The 25,181-nt window shown below is 44.7% G+C and overlaps 1 protein-coding gene across 1 annotated transcript in view; it reads right to left on the reverse strand.

The window, feature by feature from the left end:
* The window catches only part of LOC126235035 (calphotin-like), a 36,698-nt gene continuing 11,517 nt past the window's right edge, over positions 1–25,181 (reverse strand). Inside the window, exons 3-5 of the mRNA XM_049943770.1 lie at positions 8,189–8,211; positions 3,325–3,387; positions 1–795 (exon numbers count right to left, since the gene is read on the reverse strand). Coding sequence (XP_049799727.1) covers positions 100–795; positions 3,325–3,387; positions 8,189–8,211 — 782 coding nt within the window. The 3' untranslated portion in view covers positions 1–99. The remainder of the gene's footprint in view (positions 796–3,324; positions 3,388–8,188; positions 8,212–25,181) is intronic.

A 25,181-nucleotide genomic window follows, 5' to 3' on the forward strand; every position in this document is an offset into this window, starting at 1 on the left:
TATGAGTCAACGCCTTTATTTATACGACATAAATACAGAGATGACCATCGGGTTTCCACAGAAGCAGCAACAATATATGACTGATAACCATAAAATGATTTAGCGGAGGTACGTTCTAGCATAGGGGTAGATAGGAGCAGCATAAGCAGCCCTGGCGAAGGGGGTGGCGGCATAGGCGGCGTAGGCGGGGGCTGCGATGGCTGCCCTGGCGATGGGGGCTGCTGCGATGGCGGGGGCGGCGACGGCGGTCCTCACCACAGGGGCGGCGGCCACAGCGGGGGCGGCGATGGCAGCCCTGGCTACGGCGGGGGCGGCCACGGCCACAGGAGCGGGGGCGGCGACCGGCGGGTGGACTCCGCCCTCCTTGTGCACGACGGCGTTGAAGCCGTTGACGGGGTCTGCGGTGTAGTCGACGGTGCGCACGGAGCCGTCGGGCTCGACCAGGCTGTAGCTGCCCTGGACGACGTCTCCGTCGCGGCTCTCCTGGTGGCTCTTGGAGTCGCCGGTGAGCGCGTCGGACACGCTGTAGCCGTAGCTGTACTGCGGGTGCGGGTCGTACTCGGCGGCGGCCACGGCTGCGGGGGCGGCGGCGGCTACCGGCACTGCGGCGGCCCTCACGGCGGGGGCGGCGACGGCCACAGGGGCAGCGCGGACGGCGGGGGCGGCGACGACGGCGGGGGCGGCGGCGGCGTAAGCGGGGGCGGCGTAGGCGCGGGCGGCGTACGGAGCGTACACCGCAGGAGCGTCCAGGTAGATGGCGCGGGCCACAGCCACCACCGCCGCGAAGATGATCACCTGCACAGTAATTTGTAAGTTGGAGTATGCTACTTGATCCGTGTATAGAGGACATTGCTGTTTATTCTAACTGATATAATACATCCATTGCATTTTACAGAAGCAAGATCTTCACATTTTCTTACAAGTCGTGATTAAAGTCTAAAACTATTGTTTTTAGCAAGTGTGACGATCGTTTGTGTGAAAGGGGGAAAAGTGAAGCCTATCTCAAGAGCGACAAGTGTAAAAATCCCTGAAGCAGCAGGCCCTCCCATATGTTCAGAAATTGTGAAAAAACATCTTATCAGCAAGAGGCCCTGTTATACTTCACATAGGCCAACCTATGAAGAAAGTAGTTGGCTATGGCTGTTATGATACAATATCTATGTTTATGGTTGAGACATGGAGATATACCATTATCGAACATGTGAGCCAGCTCCAGAGGGTTTCCCCACATCCACCAACAGTACGATGCAACCAGTAGCCACCCATTACAAATACTGCTTCATGTCGCATAGTTCTCCCTCAGTCGAAGTAATGGGTCTACATGTACTGTTAAGGTTGGGGTTTATTATAACAACTGTAATCCGCCCACGTACTATTTACCGATTTACGTTTGGTTATTCCTTACTATAGTGAGGCTGGTTAGAAAGTTGGGCATCGGAGAGTCATAAGTAGCCAGTTTTTGAAGGCAAACTTATTCCTAACATGCGCCGGTAACTGAAGTTCTGATAGAGAGAGTACAGGAGATGCCCTATATATTCTGCCACATTGTTCTATGATTCATTCGCTTCCAAATTGTTGTAATAATAATGAAGAGGCTGTAATATGCTAACACTTTTGTATGACACAGTTAATCTATTCCAATTTAAATTCGAGTATCAAATCACTACTTGTTCTGGTCGCACTCATACTACAATTACACCCACATCTATCACGAGCTTATATGAGTTTACCATCGCTGCTTCATTACTGTACGATCGCCCGACATGAAACTAATTCTGAGCTTCAAAATTCTCAAATTGATAACACACATACGTGTCCCACTCGCTTGATGGCTCTGATACGATTGACTATAATCTTTCCTTAAGATACTTAAGTTTTCTACGCGATCACTGGAAGCGCGGGCACTTAGGATAAACCCAGCAATTATGTTCCAGCTCGACTGACTCACTCCTTCGCGACAAACGATCTCCAAGAGTCTATTTGACCTCCTAGAACCATGGGCAGCGACACTGCTGCGGTATAGCGAAGTAACGTAAGGGTAGATTCGATCCTTCAAGTATAGGATCAATATTTCTACCCCTACGCAGGTTGGACGGTTCAATATTAACGGGCACACTAAGCGACGCCCCATCCTTGTGCGCATCAGAGGTAGTTTTTTAATTGAACCTGTAGTGCGGTCTGAAACGGTCGTTAGTATGACAATATTGTACATAAGTTTGAAAATTCTTTGAAATTTTACGTCCTCCACTATGCAGTTTTAGTCGCTGTCTTCTTGATTGTAAAAGAAAAACAGTGGGTTACAAATCACTGGCAATATCAAGAAATCATTCAGAGACCCAAATGTTGAAAGATGTGGTTGTTTAAAATAGCTTATACCATACTAAGGCGAGAGCATGAACGAATAGAGCGGTAGAGAAGCAATTATATGGAGATAGGTAAGGAATCTAGTATGTAAGCCAGCCGGGGTGGCCGAGCGGCTCTAGGCGCCACAGTCTGCAACCGCGCGACCTCTACGGTCGCAGGTTCGAATCCTGCCTCGTGCAGGATGTGTGTGATGTCCTTAGGTTAGTTAGGTTTAATTAGTTCTAAGTTCTGTGGGACTGATGACGCCAGAAGTTATGTCCCATAGGGCGCAGAGCCATTTAAACCATCTAGTATGTAAAGGTAGACTTACTGTGTGCAAGAGAAGTCTAGATTCTAAGAAATCATTGCTCAGTAACGTGGAAGATACAAGAGCTGATACAATTCACAGACTATTTCTGACCTGTCCAAGAGAGGCAGTGGGACAGATTGCGATTTACAGGTAAAGATATAATAAAGACTGCAATATCCTTGAACTTCAAATACAAATGACCGTACATTTCGAATACTGACTCACACAGACATAGACATAATTGTGGAATGTAAAGTGACACCGAATACGGCTCCTTTTCGATACAACAGCGTACGAGCACCAGAGAACTATCTAAGTTGTTTTCCTCTCGTTTTCACTTCCAAACATGCGAGGACTAAAAATTCAAAAATATTTGATTTGACTCTAGCGGCACTAGTGATGGAGAATGAAGCACTAATATGTCATTTGAGTTTGCATGAATAATCACCTAAGTGTTGGCGCATGGGCACTAATATAGTCGGCCCAAGCACGTTAGACGGTTACGGACACGTATAGATGCTAATGGATGCCAACCGCATGATTAAAAATTAACAGTCACTGTAAACAGTAAGAAGTACCGCCGCTGCTTCCTCAGTTTGGTGTATCACACAACACTTAAGTTTTCGCACCACAGAAGATGGATTTGCAGAACCACTGATGCGCTGGCCTACCTTGCAAGCCATGTCGTTGTCCGGACGCTCGACGAACTCTGCTGCCGTGTCCTCGCCGGCTGGCTTTTATAGCGCGCACCGCTCCAACAGATGGCCGGGTAGCCTGCTCCCTTAAAATATCCATCAGGCACCTGCCACGGTACACAGCCGCCTGTGCCATAACTCCAGAGGACGACCAGCTAGCGCGCCTTATGGTCGTAACACGCCCATTGTGGTTGCAATAATCACTTCAGCATCTGCAGGCTTCGATGCAGCTACAGCAGTGGAAGCCAGTTTAAAGGGAGGATTCCAACAAAAGTAGTTAACAACGTCTGAAAAAGACGTATCTAATTTATTATGAAAGTAGTAGATAGATATAATACATATACAGTCATGATGTATTTACATAGATTCTTTCATATCACGAGTAACAAAATAAGGAGTTCGCATTTCCTGGATGCATTTCCATCCATAAACACAATGACTGTCCTGCTGTGTTACTTCATCATTAGTAAGTACTTTTTCCAATCTCCGTGTTTCCTAATTATATCAAACGTTCTTTTCGGCATTGATTTTGTTGTTGTTGTTGCGGTCTTCATGCTACTCTATCCTGTGCAAGCTGCTTCATCTCCCAGTACCTACTGCAGCCTACATCCTTCTGAGTCTGCTTAGTGTATTCATCTCTTGATCTCCTCTACGATTTTTACCTTCCATGTTGCCCTCCAATACTAAATTGGTGATCCCTTGATGCCTCAGAACATGTCCTACCAACCGATCCCTTCTTCTAGTCAAGTTGTGCCACAAACTTCTCCCCAATCCTATTCAATACTTCCTCATTAGTTATGTGATCCACCCATCTAATCTTCAGCATTCTTCTGTAGCACCACATTTCCAAAGCTTCTATTCTCTTCTTGTCCAAACTATTTATCGTCCATGTTTCACATCCATACATGGCTACACTCCATACAAATACTTTCAGAAACGACTTCCTGACACTTAAACCTATACTCGATGTTAACAAATTTCTCTTCTTCAGAAACGCTTTCCTTGCCATTGCCAGTCCACATTTTATATTCTCTCTACTTCGACCATCATCAGTTATTTTGCTCCCCAAATAGCAGAACTCCTTCACTACTTTAAGTGTCTCATTTCCTAAACTAATTTCCTCAGCGTCACCCGACTTAATTCGACTACATTCCATCATCCTCGTTTTCCTTGATGTTCATCTTATATCCTCCTTTCAAGACACTGTCCATTCCGTTCAACTGCTCTTCCAAGTCCTTTGCTGTCTCTGACAGAATTACAATGTCATCATACAGTGATTTTGTTACGGTTTGTAATTCTTGCGGAGAAACTGTCGCCCACTCTTCTCGTATCGCTCTTTCCAGCTCACATACAGCCTCAGATCGCCTTCCATGGTAGTAAGCATGGCTTGGAAGTATTCCCCAAAGGTTTCCCAGTGTATCAAATCCGGGCTACGTGCAGTCAAGAGAAATACATGTATATCTTTATCTTCAAACCACTTTTTGCTCGAACAGAGACATATACAGATGCATTTTCTTGGAAACATTTAGCTTTCGTTCCCTAGATCCTAGTTCTGTATCTAGCACTTCAATGTACATGTTAAGAGTTCATTCTGGTGTACAGTCAAACAATGGGTGATTTATCATTAGTGAAGAAGACTGCCAAAATCATAACTATTCCACCACCAAAATTTCTACTCATTCTTACCTGCTGCTCTGTGCTTGGATTCTTGCCAGTGCTACTGAAATCTACCCGGCCCATCTAAATTAAACTTCTTCTCATCACTGACGATCATTTTATCCCATTCTGAAGTCGATGACATATGTTTTTCAGCAAAATCCAGTCTAGTCTGTTTGTGTTTGAGTGTTACGGCAGATATTTGTCATGTGACAAAATTTGTCGTACATGCCTGGCAATTACTGGCAACTGTAAATCATCAATAAATCGAGAAGAACAAGTTGAGAAGAATAATGTTTTGTGGCACTTGTTTTGCTCAAAAGTAACCATTTCCAGATGCGTCAGATGATTTTCTACTTTGCCCGTATTTTCCGTTCAGCCCAATCTAACGAAATTATCAATCACTGTACCTGAATGGTTCAACTTCTGTGCGATCTGACTATCCGAGTGTTCCATTTCGTCGTAAGCACCGATTTTTAATTTTTCTTCAGATGACGAGCGTTTTCCGCTTGGCGTTGCCACAGTCGTGGTTTATGTACAGGACACCCACTGTCACTAATTATGCGTTTTCTATCTGCAGTGAAGGCATGTACGCACACACTAACACCGCACACAGACGACTGCCCTTATACCGCCTTCCTCCCTCTACCACCTGAATCGCTGATGTCTTGTTATAAACTGTACTACTGACATCAAATGCGATACACTTTGACTGCATTTGTCAGTGTACTGGTTCTCATACTGCTGCATATACTTCGCACACTGTGCCAAGTATTCCAGCCAACAACGTTAATTGCCGGCCGCTGTGGCTTAGCGGTTCTAGGCGCTTCAGTCCGAAACCGCACTGCTGCTACGGTCGCCGGTTCGAATCCTGCCTCGGGCGTGGATGTGTGTGATGTTCTTAGGTTAGTTAGATTTATGTAGTTCTAAGTCTAGGGGACTGATGACCTCAGATGTTAAGTCCCGTAGTGCTTAGAGCCATTTGAACAACGTTAATTTTTATACAAATACCCATGCCTTTATAAAATGGTTCAAATGGCTCTGAGCACTATGGGACTTAACATCTGTGGTCATCAGTCCCCTAGAACTTAGAACTACTTAAACCGAACTAACCTAAGGACATCACACACATCCATGCACGAGGCAGGATTCGAACCTGCGACCGTAGCAGTCGCGCGGTTCCGGACTGAGCGCCGAGAACCGCTAGACCACCGCGGCCGGCCCATGCCTTTATACTGATTCCCTCTATTGTATAGTGAAACACTTCCAGTTACTTTTTGATAACACTCTTACATGATTGTGCCTCAGACAGTCCAGTAATAGGTGTTGTTCATTCAGTTAAATCTGTTAGCCATACCTGTAACTTAAAATTTGGTGGAATCGGATTCTCCGATAGTTCATAACGCCAATACATGTGTTAAATTTTTCGAAATTTTGTGCTATGTGCTTTTTTTAAAAAAGAAATCGATATGGAGTTCATTTGCAAAAAGCAGTAAAGAATTGCTTAAATGGGTTATTTATTTTTTCTTCTGTTACTGTATACACACCGGGTGTCCCAGAAGGAATGCTCCACATACAGGGATATGACAGGGACGATTATTCGAAGAAAAAGTCTGGTAACCATGGGCTCTAAAATGCATACCTTAAGGGCTACTAGAACTTCTTTATCATCGATACCGTGAAAGAAATCTCTTCTACTGCAAGGTCTTTGATTTCCATAGCATGGATCAAAACAGGAAAAAAAATGTACCGAACATGGTTTCTATAATCCGTACCCTAAGAACTATGAACGCTTGTTGAGTAAAAAGTACATGCTTCGCAGCAGCGAAGATGAACAAGTGCTCTTGTATCTTAAGGTATGCATTTTAAAGCCCACGCTTACTAGAATTTTCTCTTCGAATGGCCCCGTCTCTCATGTCCCTAAATACTGGCCTTTCCGCTTGGTACACTCTGTACTAGGACTGACAAAATTATTCACGTCATCTTTCAGAAGAATTAACTATTTTCGCTTGAAGTGTCATAGACATACAACAGAAATAAGATAACGTCAGAGGTGAGTCAGTTAGTTCTCTGCAAGATTAAAATCTTTAGGATTCTACCAACTGTCTCACCCCTTTTCGAAAAGTCTCTCCTTTCTTCAATTGTTCCAATGCGTAGCAAAACTGTTTATAAAAACGTTTCTCTACGTTTAACTGTGAACCAAAAATCTAACAAGTTTTCCGTATAAAATGAAACTGAGAGTAATTGTTCCTGTTATATATGCTAGCATACTTACTTAATTTCCTCGTCAACTGACGGTAACCTGGCGCGCCAAACGGAATTTTTTGCGCTTTAACTATCGTTGACAGCGCAAGTCTCTTTCAAGTAGTGCAAAAAATTGATTTACCTTACTTACAACTTTATAACGAGACGGAAATCTCCTTGGAGCAACAACAAAGCAAATCCTGTGTGCTTTTCTACAGAAGCATAAAGAAGAAACTACATGTGAAACATTCCCTTTGAAAAATTCATGAATTACTGAGCTGGTAAACCTCTTATGTTACTTGATTTTCAAACAGCTGAGCAAAACTGAACGTACTCAGACATTACTCTCTTTACTTATTCTGATCAACACTAAACTGACACACAATATTTTTAGCGCAACGCAATCTGACTTTCAAAAATCCCTACAAAAGAATGGCCATGACTAACAATAACCTATACCTTTCATGAATCACTTACCTCACAAAAATATTCGTTACTCAAACTACTGCAATACAGCGTGTGCCAATACTGCCAGCTAAATAAAAGATTCTAGCTATTGAAGGCAATAACTAATGACAGGCATAGTTAGCAAATGAAAGATTTTGATAGAGGACAAACAATGTATTTACCTTAATAATGTTCAAAAGTCTTTCTATTAGTTCATAATACCCAGTATTACAAATATACCTTTTCTGGCGGACACAAATCCAGATCGTCCGCTCTTAAAACTCTGCCATCTCTCTCCCCACATCCACCACTGCTGGCGGCTCACCTCCAACTGCGCAACGCTACGCGCTGTTCACATCCAACTGCCCAACACTACAGTAGCGAATATTCCAACAATGCTAACCACCCACAGACTGCACACAGCACAGCCAGTGATTTTCATACAGAGCGCTGCGTGGCGTTACCAACATAAAAACCTAAATAGCCTACTTACACATGAAATATCATGAATGACAACTACAATAAAAATATCAATAATGTTAAACAAAAGTGGCATTGAAGCGTAGAAAAATTAACAGCTTAAGCAAAAATGGAAAATCTGAAACATATATATTATAATAAGAAAGCAATAATGAGATAAATGAGTCGCTTTTAAAACTGCCACGTTCTTAAGGAGTGTAGTTCAGTCTAATGGAAACTTCGGATAGTTGATTTCATATGACTATGCAGTGCATAAAAATTCCATGTATTCCTTGATTCTACTAACAGTTATAATATCAAACTTATATTATCCTTCATTGTTACAGCCATGGCACGTAAACACATAGCAATATACACAGTGGCATGTTGGTCAGTAAACCTTACAGTAGTAATAAAGCGCTTGTCGTAGTCACATCGCATGTCTCTTAGTCTTGGACGTAAAGAAACTTACGAGGCTTCAACATAGTCCAATAGTTGCAAGTTGCGGAAATGCGTTGCTGTCCAAAATTAAAGCAGCGAACTGCAATTTCTCCGTCTTGTGTCTAATTCATTGTATAATCATACAAACTGTCAACATATGTCCATACAATCGTGTTCTGCACGGAAAATGGCATTCCAGTCAACTGACAACCACATGAACGATGACGTCAGGGCACTTATCAAACGGGGTAGTGTTTGCCAGGTAGTCCAACATCCACAATCGCAGTGTATATGTATACAGTCACCAACGATGCAGTATGGCACAAAGAAGACGCCCACCAGACTCTCTGTCGTGGAGACCGATAAGAAGAATGGAAGCAGGATAATTGAAAACTGTTGAGGCCCAATGGCTTAACTGAATCGTTCTGTTGTTTCTCGGATGTGTCAACAATTTATAGAGACCCAAACAGTACGCCAAAGACCAGGACAGGGCCCACCACATGTGATATCAGGAAGAGAGGACCGTCATTTTTATGTACTGCACGGCAGTTGGCATCTAACCTCGCAGCATCCACTGGACGTGTTGTATCCAGACAGACGGTGTACAGAAGGCATCGGCAGAGTGGCCTTTATTGTTGGAGACCTGCTGTATGTGTACCTCTTAGTATTCACAGATGGGAACGTCTAGATTGGAGTCATCAACATGCCACCTGAGCGGCCGAACAGTGGGCCAATGTTCTTTTGACAGATGAGTCCCAATTTGGTATGGTGAGTGATTCTCGACGCATTCGTATCTGGAGGGAACGTGGAACACAATTTTGGGACCCAAACATTATGGAAAGAGAACGATGTCGAGAAGGATTCCTAATGTTGTTGCCAGCGATTACGTTGACCACATGAACATCTCCACATAAAATTGTGTAGGTGAATCGTCAAGAATTAACTGCTGTCAGGTATCGTGACGAGATCTTGGGACCCCACGTGCGCTTTTTGTGAGGTGGTGAAGGCCCATACTTCGTACTGATGGACGATAATGACAGACCTCATAGAGCAAGAGCGGTTGGTGTTTTCTTTGAAACGGAAGATATTGCGCACACGGTGTGTCCTGCTCGCTCTCCCGATTTGAATCCCATAGAGTATGTCTAGGGTGCACTACGGAGACAGGTTGCATCATGTCAGCATCCACCAACCACTCTCCAAGATTTGCGAGAAACTCCGGAGGAAGAATGGGCGTTATTACCTCGACATGAGATTGACGATATCATTCACTGCATGCCCCGTCGTTGTCAGACCTAGGTTGCAGCCAGATGTGGTCACACCCTGTACTGCGCACGTTAACCAGTTGTAGAAATGTGTGTGCAAATCCGTTAAGTTGGAAAAAACGAAAAAATTTTTGTCATTTTTAGACATATTGCAGTTGTCTCCGTTCTCTATTCTTTATATTGTTTCTACTTTACAACAGAAGAGCTGTTTGGATCAGATGACGTTTCCATGGATTTAACATCAGAGTTGTATCAAATCAAGAGTATCGCGAGTTATATTGCGTTATTTTCAATTTTATTTGGTTCAATACAGGTAGGAATGGCAAAAAAGGGATAAGAGATTGGAACTCAGGAGAATGAAGACTGATTTGTGTGTGAATGAAATATTGCTTAATATTTCCTTGGGTTCAGTTTAAAGCCCAGATTCTGCACTCACCTGGGTACTATACATAGTCTATCAGTTATGCGTGTAGCAGGAGAGGTGTTCTATGTGTGTTTGGTGCTTGAACAACGCTGATGATCGTCGGCAAAGAAGATAATTAGAGGAGGACAAAGGAAACAGGATAATACCCTTCACGAAATCCCAACATGTAAGAGCCCTGTGACTTTCCTGAAATATTTCCATTTCGACAATCCTTTTTGAATCCACTGTAACATATTCCAAACTCTGTGAGAACAAACATTAAAGGCCGCACTCTGCATGGAATTTTTGTGCCAGTCAGTCGAGAAAAGTTACCGCCTACTGCGGCCGAACGACTAAGCAGGATCATTCGTAGCTGGGATTGTACATTGTTCTTCAATACTTAGGAGATGAGCTTCGGATTTCTAATGTTTTTCATTGTGGGATTCAGGTAGGTTCCAAGTACTTTGTGAGTGGTCTTGCAGGAATTATTGGATTGGCTTGTTTGTCCAAGGATATTGCAGTACTTCAAGAGGATATTCTGAATATTAGCATCATAAATGATAGGGTAATAACAAATCCTGGAGATAACACCCTGCAGAGAACTCCAGTTAATGGATGAGGGGGCTTTACTCAATTGGGATGTCTCTGACTCGCGTAAATTCCAATAAAGCTTCGTTTACTACACTGATTGGTTGAAAGGCAAAAATGTTAAACGTTTTCGTGGCGTGGATCTTGTCTAAATTTGGTTTATATTCGAGCGCGATTTTCCAAAGAAATAAACTGTTTCTGTACGTGTAACGGGAGACATGCAGTGAGTGTATTGACATTAATGTGGTATTTGAGAGTCGCAGTCGTCGTTCGCCTAGCGTAAAGGTGTGGGACGCTTTATTGACAGACACTAATAGTACGTTGCTAACCAGCTGGAAGAAGCTACAGTCGAAAACAGTGGACTTGGCAAGATTGAACTGAAGTGAATTAAATATGCTGTTTCTATGGAACCAAAATTTTTGTTTCGACATGACGGACTTGTTCAGATATGTTTTAAGTATTTCTAAAACGTCACCTCAAGAAGTTTGAAGATAATTTTACGGGACACGATTAGGTGGTTCGATGCAGCTGGTAAGAAGACTTTTAACGTCCGATTGTCAGATCTGAGGGTTTTATGGAGAGCAATTGGTGTGCTACAGGATATTTTCCAGTAGACAACGAGTTTTGGTCTGTAGCCCCAACCTTGCGAATCAAAGCGTGTCGGGCGAGACTTCTAAAAACCGTTTCACAAATTGAGAGCTGATCTGCGTCTGCCAATCATTATTTGGTTCACAGACAGAGCAGCATGTTAGACTTTATTAAACACTTTGCCAGCATCAATGCTGCATTTATCTAGGCAGCGCAATTTGCAACTTTTTTTTGGGGGGGTGGGGGTGGGGGGAGAAGTTGTGTTATGGCTTTCAGGAAACCTAATTTGTTTTCGCTAGCAGAAAAGTGTCCGAAGTCGAAGTGCACCACATGAAAAAGCATTTTACAAACGTAACGTATTATCTGAGTCACATATCCCATGAATTCTGTATGTCATTAATTGCAAAAAATTACCAAATTCTACGAGAGAATCAACTATAGCACAGACTATTGGAATGATTGCTATTTGCATTATATTTATCTAGAAAGCCAGCGTTGTTTTCAGAATGTGACCAGTTGTTAATGAGAAACTTCATACGCTGTTGTCAAATCCTCGTGGTTAATATGATGTTCATATGGACTTATTTTCGTCGACACACTGCGATTGTTAGGAAGGTCTTTATGTACCTTGTATCGCCAGTCACTCAGGACAACGGAAAGGCTTCATGCAAAGGGCGTGGACGACGACTCAGTACTTTGGTCTCCTCGATATAGGATCTTCCTCCTCGACTTAGTAGCTGATATCTGTCAGGCAACATAAGATTAATTACGGGCCAAAGAAGCTTTTTGATATTTTTTTTCTTAGTGTCCGATCTTCGCACAAGTATAAAAATCCGTACCAGCTATCCTGAGTTGCAGCCTACAGGACGGCGTTTGGAGTTAAAAGTTCGTGGCCATTAAACTGAGCGTACAATGTCTCTACGCATGCCAGCTGTCTTTCTGTTGCGGTGATGAAGTTGGTTAGGATGAAATGAAAAAAAGTTATCCTTTACTGTTTCATCCTGTTAATCGTGAACCAGGAAAAACAACGAGAATATGGTACCTTACTTTGCTGTGCGGTATGTAACAGTTACAACAGACAGCTCTTCGTATCCCTGTGTTTATGTTCGACGTCAGAGTACCGCTACCCATTGAATATCTTCCATAAAACGTTATTAAAGCGTTCTTTGAAGGCATTTGTCTATAGCGGTTGGCAGGCGTCACTCTGTGGACACTGTTGCATCGTGAAATTACTCCAGGCATCGGCCGCGATGGAAACAAACGACCAGAGATCATTAAACTTTGGTGCTATATATTTCAAGACTATGGCTCCTACAAGATACGTGCTGACTTCCAGAACTTTGCAGTCGGTACAGTTTTGTTGACGGTGCAGAAAGTGAGATGATTAGCGCATACTAGTAGCCATTTACTACCATCTGTCGGCTTGTGGAACGTCTCCAAGATGTTTCCATTCCGATGAAATGGAGCAACCGCACGACGAATCGGTACCAGACGTCCGGCGGTAAGTGAGAGATGCTTCAGTCGTTGGCGTTGAGTAGTACAATGATTCTTGTTGGAGAAGTATGGATACAACTTTTTCAGTTCCAGGCTTGCGTGCCTCTTTAGGATAGGAAATGAATTACCGAATAAAAAATACAAGGTGCCATTTAAAAAAGTCATAGCGCTGTTCGTATCTTTGTAAAAAACAAAGCTACAACGAATCTGATTCATGTCTCCCTCACGGCTAAAGAACATTTGCTTGAAACATTTTGTAACTTGCATCTGGACAAACAGTTATTTATGGTGGTCAAGATAAATGGGACACCCTGTAGCGTTATTTAGCTCTCCAAATTACCTTTAAATCTGTCAACGCAAAGTAACTTTTCGTAATGAATGCGCGTTTGGTGAGCGCTCACGAAATAGCTGACCTAGCTGAACTGTCTGCCTCTGCATTATCAATGCATAAACCGTTCTAACTCAGTATAGGATATATTAGTGTATAATTATAATATAATCATATAATTTAATATATGATAATATATATTACTACACCCCCCACGACATGAACCATGGACCTTGCCGTTGGTGGGGAGGATTGCGTGTCTCAACGATAAAGATAGCTGTACCGTAGGTGCAACCACAACGGAGGGGTGGTTGTTGAGAGGCCAGACAAACGTGTAGTTCCTTAAGAGGGGCAGCAGCCTTTTCAGTAGTTGCAGGGGCAACAGTCTGCATGATTGACTGATCTGGCCTTCTAACACTAACCAAAGCGGCCTTGCTGTGCTGGTACTGCGAACGGCTGAAAGCAAGGGGGAACTACAGCCGTAATTTTTCCCGAGGGCATGCAGCTTTACTGTATGTTTAAATGATGATATCGTCATCTTGGGTAAAATATTCCGGAGGTAAAATAGTCCCCCATTCGAATCTTCAGACGGCGACTACTCAAGAGGACGTCATTATCAGAAGAAAGAAAACTGGCGTTCTACGGATCGGAGCGTGGAATGTCAGATCCCTTAATCGGGCAGGTAGGATAGAAAATTTAAAAAGAGAAATGGATAGGTCAAAGTTAGCTGTAGTGGGAATTAGTGAAGTCCGGTGGCAGGTGGAACAAGACTTCTGGTAAGGTGAATACAGGGTTATAAATACAAAATCAAATAGGGGTAATGTAGGAGTAGGTTTAATAATGAATAAAAAAAATAGGAGTGCGGGTAAGCTACTACAAACAGCATAGTGAACGCATTATTGTGGCCAAGATAGATATGGAGCCCACGCCTACCACAGTAGTACAAGTTTATATGCCAACTAGCTCTGCCGATGACGAAGAGATTGATGAAATGTATGATGAGATAAAAGAAATTATTAAGATATTATTTAGATAGTGAAGGGTGACGAAAATTTAATAGTCTTGGGTGACTGGAATTCGATAGTGGGAAAAGGAAGAGAAGGAAACGTAGTAGGTGAATATGGAATGGGGGTAAGAAATGAAGCCGCCTGGTAGAATTTTGCACAGAGCATGACTTAATCTTATCTAGGACTTGGTTTAATAATTACGAAAGAAGGTTGTATACGTGGAAGAGGCTTGGAGATACTGTAAGGTTTCAGATAGATTATATAATACTAAGACAGAGATTCAAGAACCAGGTTTTAAATTGTAAGACATTTCCAGGGGCAAATGTGGACTCTGACCACAATCTGTTGGTTATGAACTGTAGATTAAAACTGAAGAAGCGGCGAAAAGGTGGGAATTTAAGGAGATGGGACCTGGATAAACTGACAGAACCAAAGATTGTAGAGAGTTTCAGGGAGAGCATAAGAGAACGATTGACAGGAATTGGGGAAAGAAATACAGTAGAAGAAGACGAAAGATGAAATACTGAAGGCAGCAAAGGATCAAGTAGGGAAAAAGACGAGGGCTAGTAAAAATCCTTGGGTAACAGAAGAAATATTGAATTTAGCTGATGAAAGGAGACAATGTAAAAATGCAGTAAATGAAGCAGGCAAAAAGGAATACAAACGTCTCAAAAATGATATCGACAGGAAGTGCAAAATGGCTAAGCAGGGATGGCTAGAGGACAAATGTAAGGATGCAGAGGCACATCTCACTACGGGTAAGTTAGATCCTGCCTACAGGAAAATTAAAGATACCTTGTATGAATATCAAGAGCTCAAATGAAAACCTAGTTCTAAGCAAAGAAGGGAAAGCAGAAAGGTGGAAGGAGTATATAGAGGGTCTATACAAGGGCGATGTACTTGAGGACAATATTATGGAAATGGAAGAGGATCGTAAGTCGAAACAAGGCCCCGGGAATAGACAACATTCCTTTAGAACTACTGACAGCCTTGGGAGAGCCATCCCTGATAAAACTCTACCATCTGATGAGCAAGATAAGACAGGCGAAATACCCTGAGACTTCAAGAAGAATATAATAGAAGGCAGGAGGCGAGGTACTGGCGGAAGTAAAGCTGTGAGGAGCGGGCGTGAGTCGTGCTGGGGTAGCTCAGTTGGTAGAGCACTTGCCCGCGAAAGGCAAAGGTCCCGAGTTCGAGTCTCGGTCCGGCACACAGTTTTAATCTGCCAGGAATAATTCTAATCCCAAAGAAAGCAAGGGTTGACAGTTGCGAAAATTACCGAACTATCGGTTTAATAAGTCACGGCTTCAAAATACTAACGCGAATTCTTTACAGACGAATGGAAAAACTGGTAGAAGCCGACCGAGGCAATACTGACCCTACGACTTATCTTAGAAGATAGATTATGGAAAGGCAAACCTACGTTTCTAGCAATTGCAGACTTAAAGAAAGCTTTTGACAATGATCACTGGAATACTCTCTTTCAAATTCTGAAGGTGGCAGGGGTAACAACAGGGGGTGAAAGGCTATTTACAATTTGTACAGAAAACAGATGGCAGTTATAAGAGTCGAGCGGCATGAAAGGGAAGCAGTGGTTGGGAAGGGAGTGAGACAGGATTGTAGCCTATCCCCGATGTTATTCAATCTGTATATTGAGCAAGTAGTAAAGGAAACAAAAGAAATATTCGGGGTAGGTATTAAAATCCATGGAGAAGAAATAAAAACTTTTAGGTTCGCAGATGACATTGTAATTCTGTCAGAGACAGCAAAGGACTTGGAAGAGATTTTGAACAGAATGGACAGAGTCTTGAAAGGAGGATATACAGGGTGTTACAAAAAGATACGGCTAAACTTTCAGGAAACATTCCTCACACACAAAGAAAGAAAATATGTTATGTGGACATGTGTCCGGAAACGCTTACTTTCCATGTTAGAGCTCATTTTATTACTTCTCTTCCAATCACATTAATCATGGATGTACCAGCGTGACTTCAAACACTTTGTTACAGGAAATGTTCAAAATGCATCCACCCTCCGTCGCATAGAATCCCTGATGCGCTGATGCAGCCCTGGAGAATGGCGTATTCTATCACAGCCGTCCACAATACGAGCACGAAGACTCTTTACATTTGGTACCGGGGTTGCGTAGACAAGAGCTTTCAAATGCCCCCAATAAATGAAAGTCAAGAGGGTTGAGTTCAGGAGAGCATGGAGGCCATGGAATTGGTCCGCCTCTACCAATCCATCGGTCACCGAATCTGTTGTTGAGAAGCGTACGAACACTTCGACTGGAATGTGCAGGAGCTCCATCGTGCATGAACCACATGTTGTGTCGTACTTGTAAAGGCACATGTTCTAGTAGCACAGGTAGAGTATCCCGTATGAAATCATGATAACGTGCTCCATTGAGCGTAGATGGAAGAACAAACTAAAATGAGCTCTAACATGGAAATTAAGCGTTTCCGGACACATGTCCACATAACATCTTTTCTTTATTTGTGTGTGAGGAATGTTTCCTGAAAGTTTGGCCGTACCTTTTTGTAACACCCTGTAAACTGAACATCAACAAAAGCAAAACGAGGATAATGGAATGTAGTCGAATTAAGTCGGGTGATGCTGAGGGAATTAAATTAGGAAATGAGACACTTAAAGTAGTAAATGGGTTTTGCTATTTCGGGAGCTAAATAACTGATGATGGTCGAAGTAGAGAGGATATAAAATATAGACTGGCAATGGCAAGGAAAGCGTTTCTGAAGAAGAGAAATTTGTTAACATCGAGTATAGATTTAAGTGTCAGGAAGTCTTTCTTGAAAGTATTTGTGTGGAGTGTAGCCATGTATGGATGTGAAACATGGACGATAAATAATTTAGACAAGAAGAGAATAGAAACTTTCAAAATGTGGTGCTACAGAAGAATGCTGAAGATTAGATGGGTAGATCACATAACAAATGAGGAGGTATTGAATGGAATCGGGGAGAAGAGAAATTTGTGGCACAACTTGACTAGAAGAAGGGATCGGTTGGTAGGACATGTTCTGAGGCATCAAGGGATCACCAGTTTAGTATTGGAGGGCAGCGTGGTGGGTAAAAATCGTAGAGGGAGACGAAGAAATGAATACACCAAGCATATTCAGAAGAATGTAGGTTGCAGTAGGTACTGGGAGATGAATAAGCTTGCACATCATAGAGTAACATGGAGAGCTGCATCAAACCAGTCTCAGGACTGAAAACCACAGCACATATTACTACAGTATTTCATAAAAAAGAAAATTCCAGAAACTTGAAATAATCATACATGATAATCTTTAAATAATTCTAGGAAGCGGGAATCGAAAAGGTGAGCCAGACGTTGCCTGCCAGAGACTATAATCGTTATAACAAGAGCGATACACGTAGCATGCGGCAAGATATAATAATCTGTGCGTAATGCATCTCTTATATTTAAATGGAAAAGTGCGTTATTTTATTAGTCATTTTGCACTAAAGAAAGTAACCACATTTAATGAGTTTTCGACAGTTAGATACAAACATCTATCTACTAAACAGGGAACAAAACCTTCGAAATCATATCCTAAGACATAAAAAACGACCCACCACGAAGGAATTATCCGAAAGGGACGGAAATCGTTAGATGTGATGTACATGTACAGACTAATAAACGGCCCCTTTTGGCACAGCGGTATGTCGACGACATTCTACACCCCATTTTGTTGCTCTTCATGGCACCGATAGCTGAGTGGACAGTGTGGCGCCGCCAGTGAAGCGAGGCGGTCGCGCGCCAGAGCCCCTCAGCCGAGGCGCGCACCGTCTGTTTGTGTTTACTTCGGCCGCTGTTAAGTGCCGTTTCCGTTCTAGACCATCATGGAGCACAACTATCGGAAGAAGCCATTACGTTTCAACTTTTGTTCCGACTTCGCCCGACCCAAGGCCCTGGAGGTAGAATGATTTATTCGCGATGAAATTAAAGTACCACCAACGGATCTAATGATCAACGATGCGGCGTGCGACAAGGTGCTTCAAGAGGCAAAACTTGGACTACGCATCTGTCATTCCGACGACAACGTTGGACCCGTTACTATCGATCACGCAGGTTTCGGCTCACGAACGATAAGCATCTTCGACCTGCCGTTCGCACTACCTACAGACATCGTCGTCATCACGGCGCTCCGTCCCTATGGCAACGTTCTGGAGCATGTCGCCGAACGATGGGTACAATTTCAAACCCATCCCGTTTTAAACGGTGTCAGACAGGTCCGCATCGAGTTGCAGAATCACGTGCCTTCCTATCTACGTATCGGAGGCTGCTGTGCCATTATAATGTACGACGGCCAATTTCGGACCTGTTCAGGTTGCGGGAAAGAAGGTCATCTACGGTCTGATTGCATTCGACGACGTGTCGTGCAGCTCACGTTGTCGGAAGCGTCCGTCACACACATGATGACCGCCCTACCGGTCACTTACGCAGCGGCTCTTGACAATTCTACAGTTTTGTCCAGTCCGTCGCCCAGTCCCTCCGATCGGCACGTTCCACCGTCCCAGTCACCTACGGACGGTGCAGACGTCCCACATGACAACCTTGCCGCCGAACAGGCTCCCGCACCGGACGCTGAGGAAACCAGTACTTCTTCACATCACCTGTTTGACAATTTCATTGTCCCCACCGACGCCTTCGAACCAGGTCGACGCTCCTCCTTGCCGTCGTCCAACACTGGGGAACACGTGCGCAATCAACGCTCGCCACGTAGGCGCAAACGCCGTCGCCGTTCACCCACGGGCTCTCAAAGCGTCGCCACCCGCGACGACGAAGACGACACCCACCCAGCCGACGTTTTCACCCAGATTTCGGCGGACAGTTTTCACGATGAACAAGACGTTTCGTAGGACGGGACCACAATGCAGGTCGCTACGCACAATGAAAAGATGGGTGCGTAGGTTGAGACGCCTGTCTCCCAACCGATAGCTCCAGATCTCTCTCACCACGATGCGATTCCCATGGACACTGGACAGACCCACAGCACAGGAGCATGGCCCGACGACGTTGAGGAAGGTACGCCCCCTCCTCCGCATGAGTTGCCTCCCACGGACGATGCTGCAACTTAACATCAAAAGCGAGACACTGCAGCAGACGGGACGGGACTTCCTGTCGGTGCCCTTCTCATACTTCCCTTCGTGATGGTAGATGCGCGTCCACCACCACTGAAACAAACTTACCGGTTCGCCACACTGAACGTGAACATGATTGGCACTGCACCCAAACTGCAGCTCCTATGTCACATGCTTAGGGCCTCTGGCGTCGACGTCGCGATTCTTCAGGAAGTACGCGTTGTCACGCTACCACCGGTCTACGCTACGACTCATACACTTCCATATGTGATCAATCAGGGTGTGGAGTGGCTTTCTACATACGAGAATGAATCCCACTCACGGACACGAAAACCCTTCCCTCTGGTAGTTGCATGACTGTTGCCATCTTCGACATGCGCGTCATCAATACCTACGCTCCGTCTGGCTCCACGAACCGTCTGCAGCGGTCTACTTTTTTTCGACATGACGTGACCCCACTGTTTTCTGGGCGCTATGATCGCCTTATCATGGGAGGCGATTTCAACTGCGTCCTCCATCCGCAGGACCAAATGCCAGGTTATTCGCCATGCCCGGCGCTGCTCACCTTAATCGAAGATTTTCATCTAGTGAACGTTTGTGAGAAAATTCATGGCAATACCCCCGGGGTTTACCCATTATACAGCACATTCTGCGAGAAGACTGGACCGGTTTTATGTCTCTGCCCACCTTGGCAACGAAGTCTCCCAAGCAGAACGATGGCCCCTTGCATTTTCGGACCATTGCGCCGTCATTTGCTCCCTGGCTTTGCCTTCTCAGTCAGTATGGCGCAGCAGAGGTTACTGGAAGCTTAATACCTTAAGACGATTCCCACAGTACGCATCCACGTTCCACTGGTGGCTCAACTGTGCCAAACCTGCGATCAGAAAGGTCTTCATGCAATGTGGCAAGGAAGCAGCAGCATGGCATCGAGACACCACAAATTTTCACTACGCCGTCCTCCGTGAGCTCGATGCGCGCCCTCTATCACCTGAAACCCATAGTGAACGACAGCGTACTAAAGCTCGTCTCCTCTCTCTCCAACGTGCACGACCGTATGGCGTCGTGGTGCGTTCCCGACGACAGGTCCTCCTCCACGACGAAACGCCATCCACAATCCATGCCGCATCCGACCGTCGTCGTCGACGTCGACTTTTCGTCCCCAACATCACGGCCTCCGACGGTGTTCACAACACAACACAGGTGACAGTGGTGTCTGCCTTTGCTGAACATTATCGCCAAATTTATGACGACGAACCGATGGCAACGTCAATTCCTGATGATCTTCGTCCTTCCCCTGACCGGACCCTCACCGTTGCGGAGTCAACGTCCATGATGTCTGCAACCACCGCAGAAGAGGTGGTAGATGCGATCAACAAGGGGGCCAAGAACAAATCATCAGGACCGGATGGTCTCCCCGTGTAGTTTTACCGGGCGTTCACCGCTGGACGGAAATGATCCAGGAACTCTTTACTCCGTCCTTCCCAATTCCCCCTGAATTGGTCACTGGCATTCTTCTACCTGTGCCTAAGCCGAAGGGAGGGTGTCATGTCTGCATATCGCCCCCTTACATTAATGAATACAGACTATAAAATCTATGCACGCTCTTAGCAGCACGCATACGCACCGTCTTACCTACGGTCCTTTCACCAGAGCAGACTGTACGTGGTTGTGGGGCCTCCTTAGAAACAGCCCTAGGAGAATGCCGTGACCTCATCGCGATGGCGGCAGTTTGTCGTCGCCTTCGTGCAGCACTGGTATCCATCGATTTCACGAGTGCCTTTGATCGCGTTCGACACCCAATCCTCCTCATGGTGGCGATACGTATGGGGTTCCCATTACTCTTTGTTGATGCCATTCGCCGGTTACTACTTCCCGCGGATCGACTCCTACACGCCGCTCTGTGCGTCAAGGATGCCCTATGTCTACTTTACTATATGCCATTGCACCTCAGTCCCTCATCATTGCTCTTACCGCTAGACTGCAGGGTCTCACTTTACGTGACTGCACCTTTCACTGCAGGGCTTATGCGGACGACCTCCTCTTTCTCAACTGCTCCTCCACGGAACTCAGTGACGCCATCCAATGGATCCATCAGTATGGACGTCTTTCTGGAAGCATTCTTAATGTCCGTAATTCGACTGTGATGCACAGTGGGTGCGGCCTCCCGGTTATGGTGTCGATCCCGCTCTCTGTAAGTACCACCCTTCATCACTTGGGTATCGAATTTACGAGCTCCACACACCGCACAGTGGCCCTCGCTTACCGGCGGCTTTTGCAGTCGATTCGGCACCATGTCCGCGGTCAAGTGCACCGTAACTTAAACCAACTCCAACGTGTGTGCTATGTCAACATGTATGTCACCCCTAAACTGGTACACGTCGCCCAGATCCTCTCAATGCCGTTACTCCTTGGCCGCCCCATTCCAATCAGCCTTTGGATATTTCATGTCAGCAGGGGCACTTTTCAAAGTCCGCTACAACACTCAAACACTACCTCCTGCAAAAGGTGGCCTCGGACTCGTCAACGTGCGGGCACGATCTTCTGCACTCTTTGTCCACACTCTGTTGCGGCACTGGCAGGGGCCGGTCCCGTCCTTAACACGCAGTCTCTTAGATATCCTCCGACTAGCTTCTCTCGATCCACCGATCAATGTCGCACCTATTTCTCCATTATTGTACCATGTCGCCAATTGTTTCATAGAACTCAGCTGCGTTCGGGCCCATCTTCCAGTAACCCGTCCTCCCCGTACAAAAGACTACTATCGTTTGTTTATGCTATCCAACCCTTGCGACCCCATGGTGCTACAGCACCCTGACATTAACTGTCGAACGGTTTGGGGGTGTGTGCATGCACCCTTTTTACCGTCGTCTGTGTCTGCACTCTGGTATATTTTAGTCTATGGCAATTTCCCGACTAACAGTCGACTTTATCGCATAGGACTGGCCACCTCCCCACTCACTCTGCCCTGACTGTCAGCTCGAAGACACCGACGAGCACCGTCTTACGTGCCCCCTCAAACGAAACGTTTGGCTCCTCATCCAACGAATCGTGGGCTTTTACCTCCGTGCCCCGCCAACGACGGTAACCCCAGATTTCCTGTGTAGCCCCAGACATTTCACTACCATCTTGCTAAGCACCATACACTCATCTGGTTTCGAGGAGAGGCTTTAAAATACCTCTTTCAGAATGGTCCGCAAACAGTCCTTGACTTCTGGTACAAAGTTGTGACCGCGCATAGCACCCTCACCCGAAAACCATCTTGCCGACAAACTTTTGCCGGTTATCTCCGCAGCGTCTTTGTTGACCCCCATCAAAGTTGGTGTGTGCCATGCCTACCCGTCACATGATGCGACACCCTTATCCACGTTCTCATGCATCGAAAAAAAAAGAAAAAGAAAAAAAGATACAGAGAGAGAGACAGGAAGAAGATAGAATATATTTTGTTGTATTTAATGTCTTTCTAATATTTTTGTTTAACTAACAATCATTTGTATATGTTTAAATGGTACCTTGAAGAACTGTTGCATTGTGTATATATATGTACTATTAGTTTGTTCAATAAAGATTACCGCATTTAAAAATAAAAATAAAATAAAATAAAAGTAAAAAGGAAGAAGACAGAATATCTTATATTTTGTTGTATTTAATGTTTTTCTAATACTTTTGTTCAGCTAAGAATCCTAACATTCATTTGTATATGTTCATATGCTACCTTGAAGAACTGTTGCATTATATATATATATATATATATATATATATATATATATATATATATAGGGTGTTTCAAAAATGACCGGTATATTTGAAACGGTAATAAAAACTAAACGAGCAGCGATAGAAATACACCGTTTGTTGCAATATGCTTGGGACAACAGTACATTTTCAGGCAGACAAACTTTCGAAATTACAGTAGTTACAATTGTCAACAACAGATGGCGCTGCGGTCTGGGAAACTCTATAGTACGATATTTTCCACATATCCACCATGCGTAGCAATAATATGGCGTAGTCTCTGAATGAAATTACCCGAAACCTTTGACAACGTGTCTGGCGGAATGGCTTCACATGCAGATGAGATGTACTGCTTCAGCTGTTCAATTGTTTCTGGATTCTGGCGGTACACCTGGTCTTTCAAGTGTCCCCACAGAAAGAAATCACAGGGGTTCATGTCTGGCGAATAGGGAGGCCAATCCACGCCGCCTCCTGTATGTTTCGGATAGCCCAAAGCAATCACACGATCATCGAAATATTCATTCAGGAAATTAAAGACGTCGGCCGTGCGATATGGCCGGGCACCATCTTGCATAAACCACGAGGTGTTCGCAGTGTCGTCTAAGGCAGTTTGTACCGCCACAAATTCACGAAGAATGTCCAGATAGCGTGATGCAGTAATCGTTTCGGATCTGAAAAATGGGCCAATGATTCCTTTGGAAGAAATGGCGGCGCAGACCAGTAATTTTTGAGGATTCAGGGACGATGGGACTGCAACATGGGGCTTTTCGGTTCCCCATATGTGCCAGTTCTGTTTATTGACGAAGCCGTCCAGGTAAAAATAAGCTTCGTCAGTAAACCAAATGCTGCCCACATGCATATCGCCGTCATCAATCCTGTGCACTATATCGTTAGCGAATGTCTCTCGTGTAGCAATGGTAGCGGCGCTGAGGGGTTGCCGCGTTTGAAATTTGTATGGATAGAGGTGTAAACTCTGGCGCATGAGACGATACGTGGACGTTGGCGTCATTTGGACCGCAGCTGCAACACGGCGAACGGAAACCCGAGGCCGCTGTTGGATCACCTGCTGCACTAGCTGCGCGTTGCCCTCTGTGGTTGCCGTACTCGGTCGCCCTACCTTTCCAGCACGTTCATCCGTCACATTCCCAGTCCGTTGAAATTTTTCGAACAGATCCTTTATTGTATCGCTTTTCGGTCCTTTGGTTACATTAAACCTCCGTTGAAAACTTCGTCTTGTTGCAACAACACTGTGTTCTAGGCGGTGGAATTCCAACACCAGAAAAATCCTCTGTTCTAAGGAATAAACCATGTTGTCCACAGCACACTTGCACGTTGTGAACAGCACACGCTTACAGCAGAAAGACGACGTACAGAATGGCGCACCCACAGACTGCGTTGTCTTCTATATCTTTCACATCACCTGCAGCGCCATCTGTTGTTGAAAATTGTAACTACTGTAATTTCGAAAGTTTGTCCGCCTGAAAATGTACTGTTGTCCCAAGCATATTGCAACAAACGGTGTATTTCTATCGCTGCTCGTTTAGTTTCTATTGCCGTTTCAAATATACCGGTCATTTTTGAAACACACACACACACACATATATATATATATATATATATATATATATATATATATATATATATATATATATATATATATGTGTGTGTGTGTGTGTGTGTGTGTTAGTTGTTCAATAAAGATTATTGCAAAAACAGGAGTGGTCAGCGTGACGGATTGCTGTCCAATGGGCCCGCATCTCGTGGTCGTGCGGTAGCGTTCTCGCTTCCCACGCCCGGGTTCCCGGGTTCGATTCCCGGCGGGGTCAGGGATTTTCTCTGCCTTGTGATGGCTGGGTGTTGTGTGCTGTCCTTAGGTTAGTTGGGTTTAAGTAGTTCTAAGTTCTAGGGGACTGATGACCATAGATGTTAAGTCCCATAGTGCTCAGAGCCATTTGAACCATTTGAACCATTTTGCTGTCCTATGGGCCCGGGTTCAGTTCCCTGCTGGGTCGGGGATTTCCTCCGCTCAGGGACTGGGTGTTGTGTTGTCTTCATCATCATTTCATCCCCATCCGGCGCCC

This window comes from Schistocerca nitens, chromosome 2 (genome assembly GCF_023898315.1).
Source record: "Schistocerca nitens isolate TAMUIC-IGC-003100 chromosome 2, iqSchNite1.1, whole genome shotgun sequence".
NCBI lineage: Eukaryota > Metazoa > Arthropoda > Insecta > Orthoptera > Acrididae > Schistocerca > Schistocerca nitens.